General features: G+C 36.3%; 4 protein-coding genes, 1 long non-coding RNA gene and 3 other non-coding genes across 8 annotated transcripts in view; 3 read left to right on the top strand and 5 right to left on the bottom strand.

Annotated features, from left to right (window-relative positions):
- The window catches only part of LOC104759008 (pentatricopeptide repeat-containing protein At1g56690, mitochondrial-like), a 3,614-nt gene extending 2,924 nt beyond the window's left edge, over nucleotides 1-690 (top strand). The window contains exon 3 of the mRNA XM_010481981.1: nucleotides 82-690. Coding sequence (XP_010480283.1) covers nucleotides 82-519 — 438 coding nt within the window. The 3' untranslated portion in view covers nucleotides 520-690. The remainder of the gene's footprint in view (nucleotides 1-81) is intronic.
- LOC104759007 (pyrrolidone-carboxylate peptidase) lies at nucleotides 967-2,501 on the top strand (the record flags this gene model as incomplete). The annotated part of the gene is given in 5 exon segments (XM_010481978.2): nucleotides 967-1,013; nucleotides 1,395-1,666; nucleotides 1,741-1,845; nucleotides 1,924-1,971; nucleotides 2,080-2,501. Coding segments are annotated over 4 exon segments (660 nt in total). The 3' UTR covers nucleotides 2,323-2,501.
- LOC104759006 (polygalacturonase At1g48100-like) lies at nucleotides 2,559-7,119 on the bottom strand. The gene is made up of 6 exons (XM_010481977.1): nucleotides 6,781-7,119; nucleotides 5,904-6,113; nucleotides 5,614-5,821; nucleotides 5,458-5,539; nucleotides 5,276-5,292; nucleotides 2,559-3,254 (listed from the first exon to the last, which is right to left on the bottom strand). The coding sequence occupies exons 1-6, from the start codon at nucleotides 7,117-7,119 to the stop codon at nucleotides 2,803-2,805; spliced, it is 1,308 nt and encodes a 435-aa protein (XP_010480279.1). The 3' UTR covers nucleotides 2,559-2,802.
- Nucleotides 3,889-4,521, top strand: LOC104759004. The gene is made up of 2 exons (XR_762802.2): nucleotides 3,889-3,991; nucleotides 4,100-4,521. It is a non-coding gene; the product is annotated as an uncharacterized LOC104759004 (long non-coding RNA).
- Nucleotides 11,172-11,245, bottom strand: TRNAI-UAU. The gene has a single exon. It is a non-coding gene; the product is annotated as a tRNA-Ile (tRNA).
- On the bottom strand, nucleotides 11,482-11,555 carry TRNAI-UAU. Its single transcript has one exon. It is a non-coding gene; the product is annotated as a tRNA-Ile (tRNA).
- On the bottom strand, nucleotides 13,345-13,418 carry TRNAI-UAU. Its single transcript has one exon. It is a non-coding gene; the product is annotated as a tRNA-Ile (tRNA).
- LOC104759009 (probable receptor-like protein kinase At2g42960) overlaps nucleotides 14,023-16,408 on the bottom strand; it is a 9,829-nt gene continuing 7,443 nt past the window's right edge. Inside the window, exons 3-9 of the mRNA XM_010481982.2 lie at nucleotides 15,955-16,141; nucleotides 15,766-15,870; nucleotides 15,561-15,683; nucleotides 15,312-15,482; nucleotides 15,097-15,226; nucleotides 14,394-15,033; nucleotides 14,023-14,314 (exon numbers count right to left, since the gene is read on the bottom strand). Coding sequence (XP_010480284.1) covers nucleotides 14,842-15,033; nucleotides 15,097-15,226; nucleotides 15,312-15,482; nucleotides 15,561-15,683; nucleotides 15,766-15,870; nucleotides 15,955-16,141 — 908 coding nt within the window. The 3' untranslated portion in view covers nucleotides 14,023-14,314; nucleotides 14,394-14,841. The remainder of the gene's footprint in view (nucleotides 14,315-14,393; nucleotides 15,034-15,096; nucleotides 15,227-15,311; nucleotides 15,483-15,560; nucleotides 15,684-15,765; nucleotides 15,871-15,954; nucleotides 16,142-16,408) is intronic.

Consider the following 16,408-nt stretch of genomic DNA (forward strand, 5'->3'; position numbering starts at 1 on the left):
AACACTGGTCCATACGTTTTGCTATCCAGCATAAATGCATCTCGATCCAAGTGGGGAGATGTTGCAGAAATGAGAAAAAACATGAGGACAAAGCGTGTAAGTAAATTCCCTGGTTGTAGCTGGATTGAGGTAGAGAAAAAAGTGCACATGTTCACTCGCGGAGGTATAAGAAACCATCCTGAGCAGGCGATGATATTAATGGTATTGGAGAAAACAGATGGATTATTGAGAGAAGCTGGTTATAGTCCTGATTGCAGCAATGTCCTACATGATGTAGACGAGGAAGAGAAAATTGATAGCTTGAGCCGTCACAGCGAGAGACTCGCAGTTGCGTATGGACTTTTAAAGCTACCCGAAGGAGTACCCATTCGGGTCATGAAGAACCTTAAAGTCTGTGGAGATTGCCACTCCGCCATTAAACTCATTTCGAAAGTGACAGAAAGAGAGATCATTCTAAGAGATGCAAACAGATTCCACCATTTCAACAATGGGGAGTGTTCTTGTAGAGATTATTGGTGAGATTGGTCCATTGCTATTGGTTTATTTCGGTTCAAATTCATAGGTTTAGTTGAGATAGGTGTATTATTATTACCTATGGTTTATAAGAAGAATGTTTCACACATATCAATGCACCACTTGAATCATCAAACTCAATCATATCATCCTGCAATTATTCGATTAATAATTGAATCATTGCTGTTTTGTTCTTATTTTCTTCTTTGGGACGCGACCTACCACTTTTGTTACATCAATAAAGAATACTAAACATATGTACCTCTTGTGTCTTGTTATGTGATTATCAAACTTCCGTCCAAAGTGGAACATGATTAAAAGTTAGGTTTCAATTGATTGGATAAGACCAAAGACTGGTTGTTGAGTCACATCTCCCCTCTCTCTCTCTCTTTCTCTCAGATTTTACAGGCAAATCGATTGATTCCACTTGAAGAGACAGACCCACAAAGCTTTCAATTCTGTTCATCGTCTCTCAGGTTCCAGTATCTGTTTTCTCTAAGGTAAAAAGTTTCGACCTTTACGTTTCTTGATCATCTGCCCATCTTTTGAAACTAGTTTTTCTATATTGGGTGTTTTCAAAAATCTGCGATTTGGTTATTTCTCTGTTGTGTAATCCATTAACGTATTCAGTGTTTGATGATCAGACTTCTGAAAGTTTTGATCTTTTTATCGTTTAAATCAGTTAGGTTCGTACGGAATCTGAAAAAGCTGCAAACCTTGATAAAGTCATACAACTTTTTTAATTTTATACGTTGTTGAGATCTGGACTCGTTTCGTCATTTATAGTTTCATCTAATCTGGCTGGTGTTGTTAATAGGATAGAGTCACTGTCAGTGTCCTGTATCCAATGTCTCTCTGACGGACTGTTTTTTTTGTTTCAGTTTTATTGATGGGTTCTGAAGGACCAACGGGTGTGACGATTCATATCACAGGGTTCAAGAAGTTCCATGGAGTTGCTGAGAATCCTACAGAGAAAATGGCAAACAACCTGAAAGAATATTTGGCAAAGAATAGTGTGTCGAAAGATGTAATTCTTGGAAGCTGTACGGTGCTCGAGACCGCTGGTCAAGGAGCTGTCGCTTCTCTTTATCAGTTGCTACAATCTGCTGTTAAGACTGAGGAATCAGAGTCCCTGGCTGGAAAAACCATCTGGGTTAGTTAGTTGGTTAAGCTAAGTGTTTTGATTTGCGTGTTGAAGAAACTCATTTCTGATGTCGTTCTCTTTAGGTTCACTTTGGAGTTAATAGCGGCGCTACAAAATTTGCAATTGAGCAACAAGCTGTGAATGAAGCGACTTTTCGTTGCCCTGATGAATTGGGTTGGAAGCCTCAGGTTTTTGTTTGACTCTCCTTTGGTTTGTTCTTGTTTGGTTAGTTGTTTAGTTCCGTGAAACACTCTTGTTGTTTGCAGAATCTGCCAATTGTTCCGTCTGATGGTCCAATCACAACTGTAAGAAAGGTACAATGTTGATACTGTCTCCTTATACTGTGTCTCTTAACCTTTTGGTCTGCAGAATTGGCGATTCTTGTTTTTATGTTGAATCCAAGTGTTATGTATGATTTGCAGACAACTCTTCCAGTGGAAGATATAACAAAGGCGTTGGGGAATAAGGGCTTTGAGGTGATATCATCAGATGATGCAGGTCGATTTGTGTGCAACTATGTCTATTACCACTCTCTAAGATTTGCGGAGCAGAATAAGACCAAGTCACTCTTTGTTCACGTTCCTCTTTTCGTTGCCGTGGATGAAGAAACCCAAATGAGATTCACGGTTTCTCTGCTGGAGGTACTCGCTTCTGTTTGCAAGTAATGTTATCCCAAATGTGGATATTCTTGTTCATGAAATGCTCGTCATGGACTGATTTGTCTCCCCCACCAAAAAGTTGTCTATCAATAAATGGAATATAAGTTCAGTTCTCTACTACATTCATTTGCTTCTTCAAATGTGTTCGCTTAATGAAATGAAATATGCCTACGTTCCACTGGATTTAGAATTTGGAAAAGTTGCATCTTTTGGTCAAAATACTAACCTTTTATGAATCTGTGTTGAAGGATCTTCTTCTTTTCCACGTTCACAGTAACTACTTGCAAAGTATCTGTTATATTAGTATGTTACAAACTCGATTGACTTCTTCTTTTAGCCTATCCCAACCGAATGTATTGTGTATTCTAAAACGTTACAGACTTTAGACTAATTTCTTCGATACGCTTTACTGACATCGAATCTACCCTTACATTATTGTGATCATATTTGTTCTGAATCTGATTACAAGTTGAACACATCTTCTGTTCAGTCTGGAAGTGCCTCAAGCAGGCAATAAACAGGTGGCACTGTAATCTGCATGCTTCCATACGCATTCCAGCAGAAAGGGTTTTCCAAAAGCTGGCCTTTGGAAGGAAACAGGTCCACATCCATGAGTCTCAGGTTAGTACAGGGGACAGAGTCACTGCAACCAAAATGCATCGATGGGCTTCTCTGGTCGTAAGTCCCTTTGATATTTGCATACAGAACATCGCTAATAATGACTGCGCTGGTTTGGTTAGCACAGTTCATTGTTTGGCAGTAGTACTGGTCTATCATTATAGGGTTACGAACGTTCACCATCAATATGTTACTGAAAACAATTCTTGAAACCGAGCCTGACCCTCCTTGCCATGTCTTGATCCGGACACCGTTGTCTGAGTTCCATATAGTTGAGTTAGTCACTGTTATGTTCGAGACATAAGCCTGTGAGTTGTGGACTCCAAAGGCTGCCTATGCTGCAACATTACACATAAGTTCGTTGTTCACACTTCAAACCAGAAAACAAAACAAAACTTTCTGAGAAAACAGAGCCTAGAGGCTGAGAATCTAACCCTACTCTATGAGAGGCACATTGGAGTTTGGCAGATGGCAAGAATTAATGGAAATTATGAAAGAGGTACCTAATTCCATGGCTTGGACCGCACGTAACANGGCAAAGAATAGTGTGTCGAAAGATGTAATTCTTGGAAGCTGTACGGTGCTCGAGACCGCTGGTCAAGGAGCTGTCGCTTCTCTTTATCAGTTGCTACAATCTGCTGTTAAGACTGAGGAATCAGAGTCCCTGGCTGGAAAAACCATCTGGGTTAGTTAGTTGGTTAAGCTAAGTGTTTTGATTTGCGTGTTGAAGAAACTCATTTCTGATGTCGTTCTCTTTAGGTTCACTTTGGAGTTAATAGCGGCGCTACAAAATTTGCAANTGAAATCAACTATTTACTGCAAAAATGCGAAATAAATACCATTGGAAATCACGGAATTGTGAATTTGAACATTATGTGTGTTCTCAATGTGGATCCCGTCAGTGTTGGGACTAGAAGCTGGGGCCTTGATGGTCACGGAANGACTCTCCTTTGGTTTGTTCTTGTTTGGTTAGTTGTTTAGTTCCGTGAAACACTCTTGTTGTTTGCAGAATCTGCCAATTGTTCCGTCTGATGGTCCAATCACAACTGTAAGAAAGGTACAATGTTGATACTGTCTCCTTATACTGTGTCTCTTAACCTTTTGGTCTGCAGAATTGGCGATTCTTGTTTTTATGTTGAATCCAAGTGTTATGTATGATTTGCAGACAACTCTTCCAGTGGAAGATATAACAAAGGCGTTGGGGAATAAGGGCTTTGAGGTGATATCATCAGATGATGCAGGTCGATTTGTGTGCAACTATGTCTATTACCACTCTCTAAGATTTGCGGAGCAGAATAAGACCAAGTCACTCTTTGTTCACGTTCCTCTTTTCGTTGCCGTGGATGAAGAAACCCAAATGAGATTCACGGTTTCTCTGCTGGAGGTACTCGCTTCTGTTTGCAAGTAATGTTATCCCAAATGTGGATATTCTTGTTCATGAAATGCTCGTCATGGACTGATTTGTCTCCCCCACCAAAAAGTTGTCTATCAATAAATGGAATATAAGTTCAGTTCTCTACTACATTCATTTGCTTCTTCAAATGTGTTCGCTTAATGAAATGAAATATGCCTACGTTCCACTGGATTTAGAATTTGGAAAAGTTGCATCTTTTGGTCAAAATACTAACCTTTTATGAATCTGTGTTGAAGGATCTTCTTCTTTTCCACGTTCACAGTAACTACTTGCAAAGTATCTGTTATATTAGTATGTTACAAACTCGATTGACTTCTTCTTTTAGCCTATCCCAACCGAATGTATTGTGTATTCTAAAACGTTACAGACTTTAGACTAATTTCTTCGATACGCTTTACTGACATCGAATCTACCCTTACATTATTGTGATCATATTTGTTCTGAATCTGATTACAAGTTGAACACATCTTCTGTTCAGTCTGGAAGTGCCTCAAGCAGGCAATAAACAGGTGGCACTGTAATCTGCATGCTTCCATACGCATTCCAGCAGAAAGGGTTTTCCAAAAGCTGGCCTTTGGAAGGAAACAGGTCCACATCCATGAGTCTCAGGTTAGTACAGGGGACAGAGTCACTGCAACCAAAATGCATCGATGGGCTTCTCTGGTCGTAAGTCCCTTTGATATTTGCATACAGAACATCGCTAATAATGACTGCGCTGGTTTGGTTAGCACAGTTCATTGTTTGGCAGTAGTACTGGTCTATCATTATAGGGTTACGAACGTTCACCATCAATATGTTACTGAAAACAATTCTTGAAACCGAGCCTGACCCTCCTTGCCATGTCTTGATCCGGACACCGTTGTCTGAGTTCCATATAGTTGAGTTAGTCACTGTTATGTTCGAGACATAAGCCTGTGAGTTGTGGACTCCAAAGGCTGCCTATGCTGCAACATTACACATAAGTTCGTTGTTCACACTTCAAACCAGAAAACAAAACAAAACTTTCTGAGAAAACAGAGCCTAGAGGCTGAGAATCTAACCCTACTCTATGAGAGGCACATTGGAGTTTGGCAGATGGCAAGAATTAATGGAAATTATGAAAGAGGTACCTAATTCCATGGCTTGGACCGCACGTAACATTCTTAATATCGACATTAAAGCAGCCGGCTCCGATTGAAATACAATCATCTCCTGTAATACCGAATTAAAAGAAACATAAAACTGACTGAAATCAACTATTTACTGCAAAAATGCGAAATAAATACCATTGGAAATCACGGAATTGTGAATTTGAACATTATGTGTGTTCTCAATGTGGATCCCGTCAGTGTTGGGACTAGAAGCTGGGGCCTTGATGGTCACGGAATCTACAATCACGTCACTGCAATTGTCAAACCTTACATGGAACTGTGCGCTGTTTATGAAGTTAAGCCCTTTGATCGTCACTTTGGAACTCTGAAATATCCTAAACGCCTGAGATCAAAAAAATTTTACTCATAATTCACTAATTCTGACCTATATAACACAAAAATGTGATTGTGAAACATTGACTAACCACAGGACTGTCACAAGGACCGGTTTGGGTTGTTCCGTTTGGGCCCTTGTGAGGTTTGCAAGGAAGGTTCCACCATTTCTTACCACGGCCGTTGATAAAACCAGAGCCTTGAATTGATAATCCATTCACTCTGTAAAACATCATCCACTGCCTCTGGTAATTCGACGGCCATGACCTCGGTCCATCCGGCGACACAATGAACCCGTCGATCTATAAGGAAGAAAAAATCTGTTCATGAAACTATAAACACAACATTAAAGATAAGTTATCAAAATTAGCTTACTTGTAGTACAAGTTGGGTTCTGCAAGGACCATTGAAGCTGGTTGGCTTGACCAAGAAACAGAAAGTGTCAGGCACAAGAAGCAGAGAAGACTTAGACCCTGTGGTCATACATGCAGCGTCCCATGCCATCTTAAATGCTGACGTGTCATCGGTCGTGCAATCTCCGATGGCTCCAAACGAAGTCACGTCGAAGACAGTTGGTGCAATATTGTCGTAATCATCGTAAGCCGGATTTGGAGCCGGTGATGGACTTATTATATACATATTGTGAGAAATACGAATCAATGAGAATGAGATTAAGAAGAATGCATNACAGGACTGTCACAAGGACCGGTTTGGGTTGTTCCGTTTGGGCCCTTGTGAGGTTTGCAAGGAAGGTTCCACCATTTCTTACCACGGCCGTTGATAAAACCAGAGCCTTGAATTGATAATCCATTCACTCTGTAAAACATCATCCACTGCCTCTGGTAATTCGACGGCCATGACCTCGGTCCATCCGGCGACACAATGAACCCGTCGATCTATAAGGAAAAAAAAATCTATTCATGAAACTATAAACACAACATTAAAGATAGGTTATCAAAATTAGCTTACTTGTAGTACAAGTTGGGTTCTGCAAGGACCATTGAAGCTGGTTGGCTTGACCAAGAAACAGAAAGTGTCAGGGACAAGAAGCAGAGAAGACTTAGACCCTGTGGTCATACATGCAGCGTCCCATGCCATCTTAAATGCTGACGTGTCGTCGGTCGCGCAATCTCCGATGGCTCCAAACGAAGTCACGTCGAAGACAGTTGGTGCAATATTGTCGTAATCATCGTAAGCCGGATTTGGAGCCGGTGATGGACTTATTATATACATATTGTGAGAAATACGAATCAATGAGAATGAGATTAAGAAGAATGCATGGAAGACTAGTGAATTAAGTAACGTCATTTTCTTGTGAATGTTTTAGAAGGTGAAGAATGTGAAAAATATACATGTATATATACTAAGAATCTAAGAGAATAAACTATAAAAAGAGTAATGGAGTGTATTACCCTATTCCTATGTAAATGTATAGACAATAGACTAGGGTTTCATAGGTTTAGCCAAATTGTCTCACACGCGAGGAATGGAGAGGTCGTCAAGCATATGAAAAGAAAAAGAGCCTAAAGAATTATGGGTGTATATTTTATTATTTTTTTGCCTCAAGGAGGTAAAAAGGGTTTTTTGAGGTTAGAGATACATTTTTACCAAACGTATAAACTACAATATATATTTTTACCCAAAGGATGTTGAACTTGTTTTCTGAATTGTTTTTAGATACTTTATTGGTTAAGCCAGGACATACAATTATGTTTATTTTTTTATCTAAGTGATATCTATGATGTTTTATGCATTTTATTTCAATATATGCATATATTATATATATAGATCATACCAATTTATTACTTTCATAAGATGGACTGCTAAAGTGGTCTCAACACACTATTAATTGTTTCGCAGTTTTTGCTATCTTATGTTGACTTTATCGATGATTAATTAACTATTTTTACATAAAATATCATTGTTTCTTAGGATTAATATACTATATATCCCAAACCTGGAATTTGTTATATCATATTTAAGGTAAAGTCGTAAAATTGTGAAAAATTACTTTTTTTTTGCATGGTTTGATAAAACTATACTTTGCCCTCACGCATAATTGTTGTTATTTAATCATGTCACCATTTTTTTTTTGGGGCAAATCATGTCACCATGTAAAATAAAAATTTTCTACCAATAAATTCATATGTTACTAATTATAGTCCTTTTTATTTTGGCGTATGTTAACCCTTAGGCCAATTAATGTTATTTTGCTTGAAAAAAATTAATTATGACCAATTTGGTAAGGTTTGCAATTAATGGATTTACCTAGTTAATTTTGGTTTATCTAGTCCATATACGTTTTACCTATTGACTCGAAGGAAAAAAAAATGATTATCTTTTACGGAAAATGAATTTTAGCCTTTCTGTATTTAGTCTTTTTAAAGAGTTAACAAAGAGAGCTTACTCTTTTGAAAACAACGTAAAAATGTCGGATTAGCAAAATACCCGGAGTAATTTGGTTTTGTGATAGGTGAAATGTGGTCACACAAGTATTGGAAAATCTTTTTGTTTGTATAAGGCTCTTCAGTCCCAACCCCTAAAACATATATATGATAAGTCTGTTAGCTTCAGTCGTTTTCTCTAAATTTCAACTTGTCCGATAGGTTGAGTCCCCCTTTTCCCATTCTTATGCCTCTGAAGTCCAAAAGTATGTCTAAGCAAATTGATTTTTGATTCTATTTGCAATTCCATTTTCCTTTGGTCATTTACTATTACTTTTTCTTTTCCTATTGTTTCATTTATCTAATTGAGAAGGTTGAGTACTTGACTCTGGACTCATAGACCGGCATGGTGTTTTTGGTATCGGATTAAGGAGAATTGGGTAAAGTAGCATATTTAAAAGCGTTTATAATTGAAAATATTAGTTACGTTAAAAGTCGGACTGTATATTTATTTATTTATTTATTTATTTTTAGTTGAAGTAAACTGTACATATTGTATATAAATTTTAAAATATATTTGAGATTTTTAGTTTATTAATACGTCAATTCTCTTGAAAAAGTATTGACCACGAAATAACTCAATCAAAAAAATCATAAAAATATAAAAATCAACACAATTAACTAATAATTCTCTTATAAAGAGTGAAAAAACTCTTGTGAGAATAAGAGTAAATTTCTCAAGATGGATATTTACTGTAAAAAATATGAAGAGGTACGACATTGACCGAAGAGGACGAGAGATAATATCTAAGGTATAGTTAATTAACAAAAATGTCGGGAATGATAAAAAATTTTAGTCAAACTGCCAATTTGTTCGTTTTTTTTCCAATAATGGCACAACTTTCACTTAAAAAAGACATAAATGCTCTTCGGTGAACACTATGCTGCTGATAGAAAATATACAGCTGATGGACAAGATGCGGATGATAGACAAGATGATGATGATAGACAAGATGATGATAATAGACAAGATGCCGATGATGGACAAGATGCCGATGATCGACAAGATGCGGATGATAGACACGGTTGATAAACAATATGCGGATGATAGACAAGATACAAATGATGAACAAGTTGTGGATGATGGACAAGATGCGGATCATAGATAAGATGTGGATGATATGGAGAATGATGCTTACGAAAAAACCAATCCTCCACATCATCTTTTGGTCCACCCTCATCCACATCATTTTCTTTTGGTCCATCATCTTCTTTTGGTCCATCATCCTCTTTTGGTCCATCATCCTCTTTTGATTCATCATCCTCGACATATTTTTTTGGTCCACCATTTTCTTTTGGTCTACCATCTCGACAACTTTATCATTTTTGTCTAATTATCTTTCAAATACAACTTATCTTTAATAATATGAATAACTAATTTGAACTCATGGAAAAATTTGTTAATATAATTCTCGTGACAAGTTATAAAAATGAAATTCGCGGACAAGTCTATGACTTACTTTAATAATTTGTCTATCAGATCTCCTCCACGACAATCACTCTCTTTCATATAAGGGTATTTTTGTCTTTCATGATATTTGTGGATAGATGAAGCAAATCTGACATTCTCCAAATCTTTAATAAAAAATATGACATATTTGGCAAAAATCCCTTTTATAAATAAAACATGAATTATAGAAAAGCATCAAGAAGAACTCAAATGCTACTTTTAAAATAATGATTTTTTTAATGACATGAAATATGTATAGTCATTGGTCTTGAATCATGATTTTGGTGATAGAAAACGGGCCAAAGTTAATAAAATAGCATTAAATATGCAATATTGAGAAGGATATCTAATGGAATTACTAGCTATATTATAAAAACTAGTGATTTTTTTTTGTAACATTGCCTGCTAAATTGAAGGATTTAGCGAGTTAAGCAAAATAACATGTTAAAAGTAATGAATTCATTGCATGAAAAAAAATTACATGAAATTCGGAGATTAACATTTAGAAAATGTAGATTTCATCACATCATTCCAATATAAAGCACATGAAATTTATGGATATAGCTATCATGGTAGCAACTTTTTTGGGAAGGAGTGTGATTAAAAATTAGAGGAATAAGATAAAGTAGAAAGAATAACTTTTCATCCCATTCCTCTCGTATTGGTTAGGAGGAACATTTTCATCTAAAAAATAGTAACTCCTCTATTTCACAAAGAGGGTCATTTTGACATTTTTTCTTTTTACAAAAAGAATGTCATTTTATTTTTTCAATGCAGTTTTTAATACTAAATCTCATTTTTCTCCCTACTATTTCAGCTTATTAATTAGAAAGATAATTTTTTTAGTGTATTTATAAAGGCTAAAATAGAAATTTATATAATTTTCTTAATTTGTTTGCATTGTGTCAAAATGACACTCTTTATGAAACAAAAAGACTACTATTTATTCATCTACTACATGGACCCGACTAAAAAGTTAGATGAATCTGAATTTAGTGTAAAAGGTGCATTTTGTGATGAATTCTTGTGAAAATTAGATCCATCTCTCTTTTATTTTCATCCAATTGCACCCAAAGATTGAAAGAATTTCCTTAATAGAAACCAGCGGTGGAAGAAGTCGTGGTTGTTGCATTGATAGTAGCAATGGAAACACAACATAGACAATGTTGGTATGGCTAGAAAGAGTTTGATCTTAGGATGTTGGACGCCATGATAGAGGTGGTTATAGTGGAGCTTATGACGAAATGTGTAAAGAAGACACCATAAAATTAAAATCTTGCACCAATGTTTTATGGCAAAGCTTTCAAAATGAGTGACTTTGGAAGGAAATAGATAAGATGGGTATATATGTAAAATCTGTCAAGGAGAGATATTTGTATCGTAACACATGGTCATTTTGATCTATTTAGGCACATATCGGCAAGGTTTGACGAATGGTTATTTCAACATGAAAGACTTAAAAGGTTTGGTCTCAACGAGGCTTGAACCCGCAACCTTCGGCTCATAAGACCAATGCTCTAACCGATTGAGCTATAAGACGAGATGCTTCTTTTTTTGTATTTTAAACTTCTTGTATGCATCAACGTTGGCAATGAATATCCAACATAAATAGTGTGATCCTGCAAGAAAGAGTGTGATCTGGTGATGGTGGACGCCATGAAGTGGTTACAATGATTTCTGGCAAAAGTTCCAAAATGAGTGAAATTAGAGGAAAATAGAAAAATGGGTATATTAATAAAATCCATCAAAGAGAGAGAGAGAAATTGTTATAAAATTTGGTCCCGGCGGGGCTCGAACCCGCGACCTTCGGCTCATAAGACCAATGCTCTAACCAACTGAGCTAAGGGATCAGATGTCTCATTCCTCACATTTTAAATTTCTTGTACACATCAATGATGGGAATGAATATAAAATATAGATAGTGTGATCTGACGAGAAAATGTGTGATCTGATAATGGTTGTCACCATAAAAGAGGTGCTTATAGTGGAGCTTATGATAGAACGTGTAATGGAGACACCGGAAAATCCTACACAAAATGACCAGGAAAAACTTCCAAAATAAGTGAAATTAGAGGAAAATATATAAAATGGTTATATTTGTAAATTAGAGAGATTGAAAGAGAGAATACTATTTATTCATCTACTACATGGACCCTACTAAAAAGTTAGATGAATATGAATTTAGTGTAAAATGTGCATTTTGAGTTGAATTCTCGTGAAAATTAGATCCATCTCTCTTTTATTGTCATCCAATTGCACCCAAAGATAGAGAATTTCCTTAAGAGAAACCAGTGGTGGAAGAAGTCGTGGTTTTTGCATTGATAGTAGCAATGAATACACAACATAGACAATGCTGGTATGACTAGAAAGAGTGTGATCTTAGGATGTTGGACGCCATGATAGAGGTGATTATAGTAGAGCTTATGACGAAATGTGTAAAGGAGACACCATAAAATTAAAATCTTGCACCAATGTGTTATGGCAAAGCTTTCAAAATGAGTGACTTTGGAAGGAAATATATAAGATGAGTATATATGTAAAATCTGTCAAAGAGAGATATTTGTATCGTAACACATGGTCATTTTGATATATTTAGGCACATATCGGTAAAGTTTGACGAATGGTTATTTCAACATGAAATACTTAAAAAGTTTGGTCTCAACAAGGCTTGAACCTGCAACCTTCGGCCCATAAGACCAATGCTCTAACCTATTGAGCTACATGACAATTGCTTAATTTTTGTATTTTAATTTTCTAGTATGCATCAACGTTGGCAATGAATACCCAACATAAATACAGTAAAACCTCTATAAATTAATAATGTTGGGACCTTAAAATTTTATTAATTTATAGTGATATTAATTTATTTATAAATTAATAATAATTATTTTATACAGTATAAATATATTTGTAATTTTTTAAAGTTTTTTAAAATAATGAATTGAGAAAATTTTAGCAAAATAAAATTAGTATTTCAGATGCTGTAAATTTTATGTTTTTGGAAATGAATTCATAATATCTAAAAAACATTATTGACAAGAAATTAAAGATACTATAGACAAATTCACTTATACATATGACTTTCATATATTCAAATTTGAGAATTTGTTATAAATACCCATTTTGAGATACTCCTTTTCAAAAATACCCATTTTGAACAATTTCATTTTTACCCTCTTTTACACAATTACAATATGTTAAATTAATTCTCAGAATTTTTTTTAGGTTTGGGTTTTCAATTTTATGTTTAGGGTATAGTTTTTAAGAGGTAGAGTTTAGTATTTAGAGTTTAGGTTTAGAATTTAATCATTTTATATATTAAAAAGGGATATTTTTGAAAATACACACCATAAAATGACATTTTTGAAAAATGACATACAAAAAGGGATATGCACAATTTTCAAACTATCAAGATGGTGCATATCTAGAAACTGAAAACTTTTAAAATGTTTAGTTATTTTTATGATGTAGTGTGATCCGACAAGAAATAGTGTGATCTGGTGATGGTGGACGCCATAAAAGAAGTGGTTACAATGACTTATGGCAATACTTCCAAAATGAGTGAAATTAGAGGAAAATAGATAAATTGGGTATATTAATAGAATCCTTCAAAGAGAGAGAGAAATTGGTATCAAAATATGGTCCCGGCGAGGCTCAAACCCGCGACCTTCGGCTCATAAGACCAACGCTCTAACCAACTGAGCTACGGGACCAGATGTCTCATGAATCAGATTTTAAATTTCTTGTACACATCAATGATAGCAATGGATATACAACATATATAGTGTGATCCTGCAAGAGAGAGTGTGATGTGATGATGGTTGACGCCATAGAGGAAGTGCTTATAGTGTAGCTTTTAACAAAACGTGTAATATAGACATCGAAAGATCGATCTTACACAAAATGACTGGGCAAAATTTCCAAAATGAGTAAAATTAAAAGAAAATATATAAAATAGTTATATTTGTAAATTAGGGAGGTTGATACCGTAACCCATAGTCATTTTGATCTCTTTAAGCACACATGGGCAAGACTTAGTTAACTTAAAAACTTTGTCTCAGGCTCGAACCAGCGGCTCATAAGACCAGCTGAGTTACAAGACCAGATGTTTTATCTTGTATATTTGAAAATTTCTTTTACGTCCTAAAGAAAAACAAGATAAATGAATTTTTATACTACTTTAGAGGACACCGTCAATCTAGTGGATAAACTTGATCGTATTGGTCAACACTTGGTGAATGGATTATTTTGGTTAGTGAGCTAATTTGCTTTCAATGGTTGCCATGTGAATTTAGTAGAGTAGAGTAGAGTCTGAAGAGCTCATGCAATAATACTGTACACACCAATATATTATTTTGATATAGGAGCTCCAAATACAAACCATGTTTCCATGTACAAACAATCCTCTATGGTCTACTCATCTCAATTCAAAACCAGTAAAAAATAACACAAAATTCAAAAGAACAAGTTCAAAGAATAGCTCATAATCATGATGCGCATTGAAAGCTTACGCAGATTGATCTTGCTCTGTGATCTTGAAACTGGAGTACTCATGTCAGTGTCAGTTTATCTCCATACTCCCCTCTCGCGTTCTAGGACGCCTTCGGTCCTGAAAGAAACATAATCCTTGTTATAACCAACACCTATTATGGTGTATGTTAGGATAAATCACCTGTTACAACACAAACCTCTCTTGGAATGGGATATTCTTCAGACTCAATGATAAGATGCAGGGACTGAATTGTAAAAGAGAAATTCACACGTGTGAGGAGGGCTAAATCTATCTGGGATCATGTGCAACAAACTTCACACGTGAGAGATGAGACAAGTTGCTTAGGAGGCTAAGAAGAACCTAGAAGATGATTAAGCTATATAAATAAAGAGGGGAAGCTTATTAGGAAGAGAAGGATATGATGAATGTTGTGAGGGGTTAGCCGACATGAGGCTGCTTGGGAAGAGAGGAACCCGAGGGATGTGAGCGAGGGTTGCCGATCTTATCTTTCACTTTGTTCTTCATTTCTATCTTGTAATCTGAGAGTTATTGAACCTTTTGAGTTTGCATTTACATGTTAATGGAGGTTTAATGGAGTTTCCCTAAGTTTAAGCTTTTGTTCATGGAGTTTACTAGTTAGAAGCTTAACACTCAAGCATACGTACAACTTGGCTCATTTTCGGCCGCTTGTCCGAATCTGGATCAACGCATCTTAGAGCCGTCAAAAGGGCTCGTTTTAAGGATCTTGTAGGCGGCTTAACCTCTATGTTTGGATCCACTACTTCTTCTGATCGCCTTGTTCCAACCATCATTTTCAACCAGTCCACTAGGTTTACCTACAATACTCTGGTGTTGGTTCGTTCTAAAACTCATTAAACTAAATGTAAATAGTTTGTTACCTCATGAGCAGGACGGCCATAATCCACAGGGTCTCTTCCTGTGATTGATTCTAAGAGAACAACACCGAAGCTGTAGACATCACTCTTCTCATTTAACAGCCCTGTGTTTGCATATTCAGGAGCAACGTACCTATAAAACGTCCACAAAAAGCATTTAGCGTTGATACTTAAAAGACTTCTTGATTGATTGCTTTTAATGTTTATAAGTCTCTCACCCAAATGTTCCCATCACTCGAGTTGTCACATGACTTTTCCCAGCGCCAAGCAACTTGGCAAGGCCAAAATCTGAAACCTTTGCATTGAACTCGTCGTTGATCAGTATGTTGCTTGACTTGATGTCTCTATGCACTACCTTTGGCTCTATTGCTTCATGTAGATATGCAAGACTATACAGAGAATCATTGATCAGTATACTAGAAGAAGAAATTTCAAAACAGATTAAACGATTGATCTTTCTTGCTTACGCTTTCGATGTGCCTATGAGAACCTTCATCCTAGCTTCCCAAGTTAGGTATCCCTGCTGTCTCATTCCTCCGTGAAGCCATTGTTCTAAGTTTCCATTGTTCACGTACTCATAAACCAATATCCTAATAACAATCTCCACTGGTCTTAGTAAGTAAACTCACATATTTGGCTTCTTTCCCCTAGGCTAAACAAATATTCACCTACCTGTGTGTGCCTTCAATGCAGTAACCAAGAAGCCGGACCAAGTTCTTGTGCCGCACATGACCAATAGCATCAACCTCGACTCGAAACTCCTTTTCAGCTTGTCCCCTACAAAACTAATCAATCAAACTAAACCCAAAACGAAAAAAATGTTAAAAAGAAATTGAAATTCTTGTAAAAATGATCACTCACAACTGGTTAAAAATCTTTTTAACTGCAACAGGAGTTCCATTGAGCAACACTCCTCTATAGACAACACCGTAACCACCTTCACCGATCACATTCTCCTTTGAGAATCTGTTAGTTGCTATATCAAGATCTCTTAGTGTAAACCAGTGTCCCCAGCCAAGGTGAGACTCAGGCAAACCAGACAATGGAGATGGAGTTGCAACGTTATACAATGATGAAGAAGCCGAGACTTCTTCAGCCGACTCAGAATGTTTATCTATGATCTCTAAATGATGAAACGAGCCTGACCGGCCACTACTACTTCTCTTCTTCCCCATATCCAAATGAACCATTACTTTCTCTGCGTCTTTGTTATTTTTGTCCTGAATTGTGAGAAGAATGCCTTCACCAGGAGCAAAGTTACTTGCTGAGACATGCTCAACTCTCACTTCTCTGATTTCCTTGGAGACCGTAGGAG

The sequence above is a fragment of the Camelina sativa genome, chromosome 17 (assembly GCF_000633955.1).
Source record: "Camelina sativa cultivar DH55 chromosome 17, Cs, whole genome shotgun sequence".
NCBI classification, from domain to species: Eukaryota; Viridiplantae; Streptophyta; class Magnoliopsida; order Brassicales; family Brassicaceae; genus Camelina; species Camelina sativa.

Excerpts from the sequence above, each read along its gene's own strand:
- LOC104759006 (XM_010481977.1), bottom strand. The coding sequence starts at position 7,119 with ATGACGTTACTTAATTCACTAGTCTTCCATGCATTCTTCTTAATCTCA. Across the intron at positions 6,114-6,780 it reads GAACCCAACTTGTACTACAA|ATCGACGGGTTCATTGTGTC; the intron begins GTAAGCTAATTT and ends TCTTCCTTATAG. Across the intron at positions 5,822-5,903 it reads GTCCTTGTGACAGTCCTGTG|GCGTTTAGGATATTTCAGAG; the intron begins GTTAGTCAATGT and ends TTTTGATCTCAG.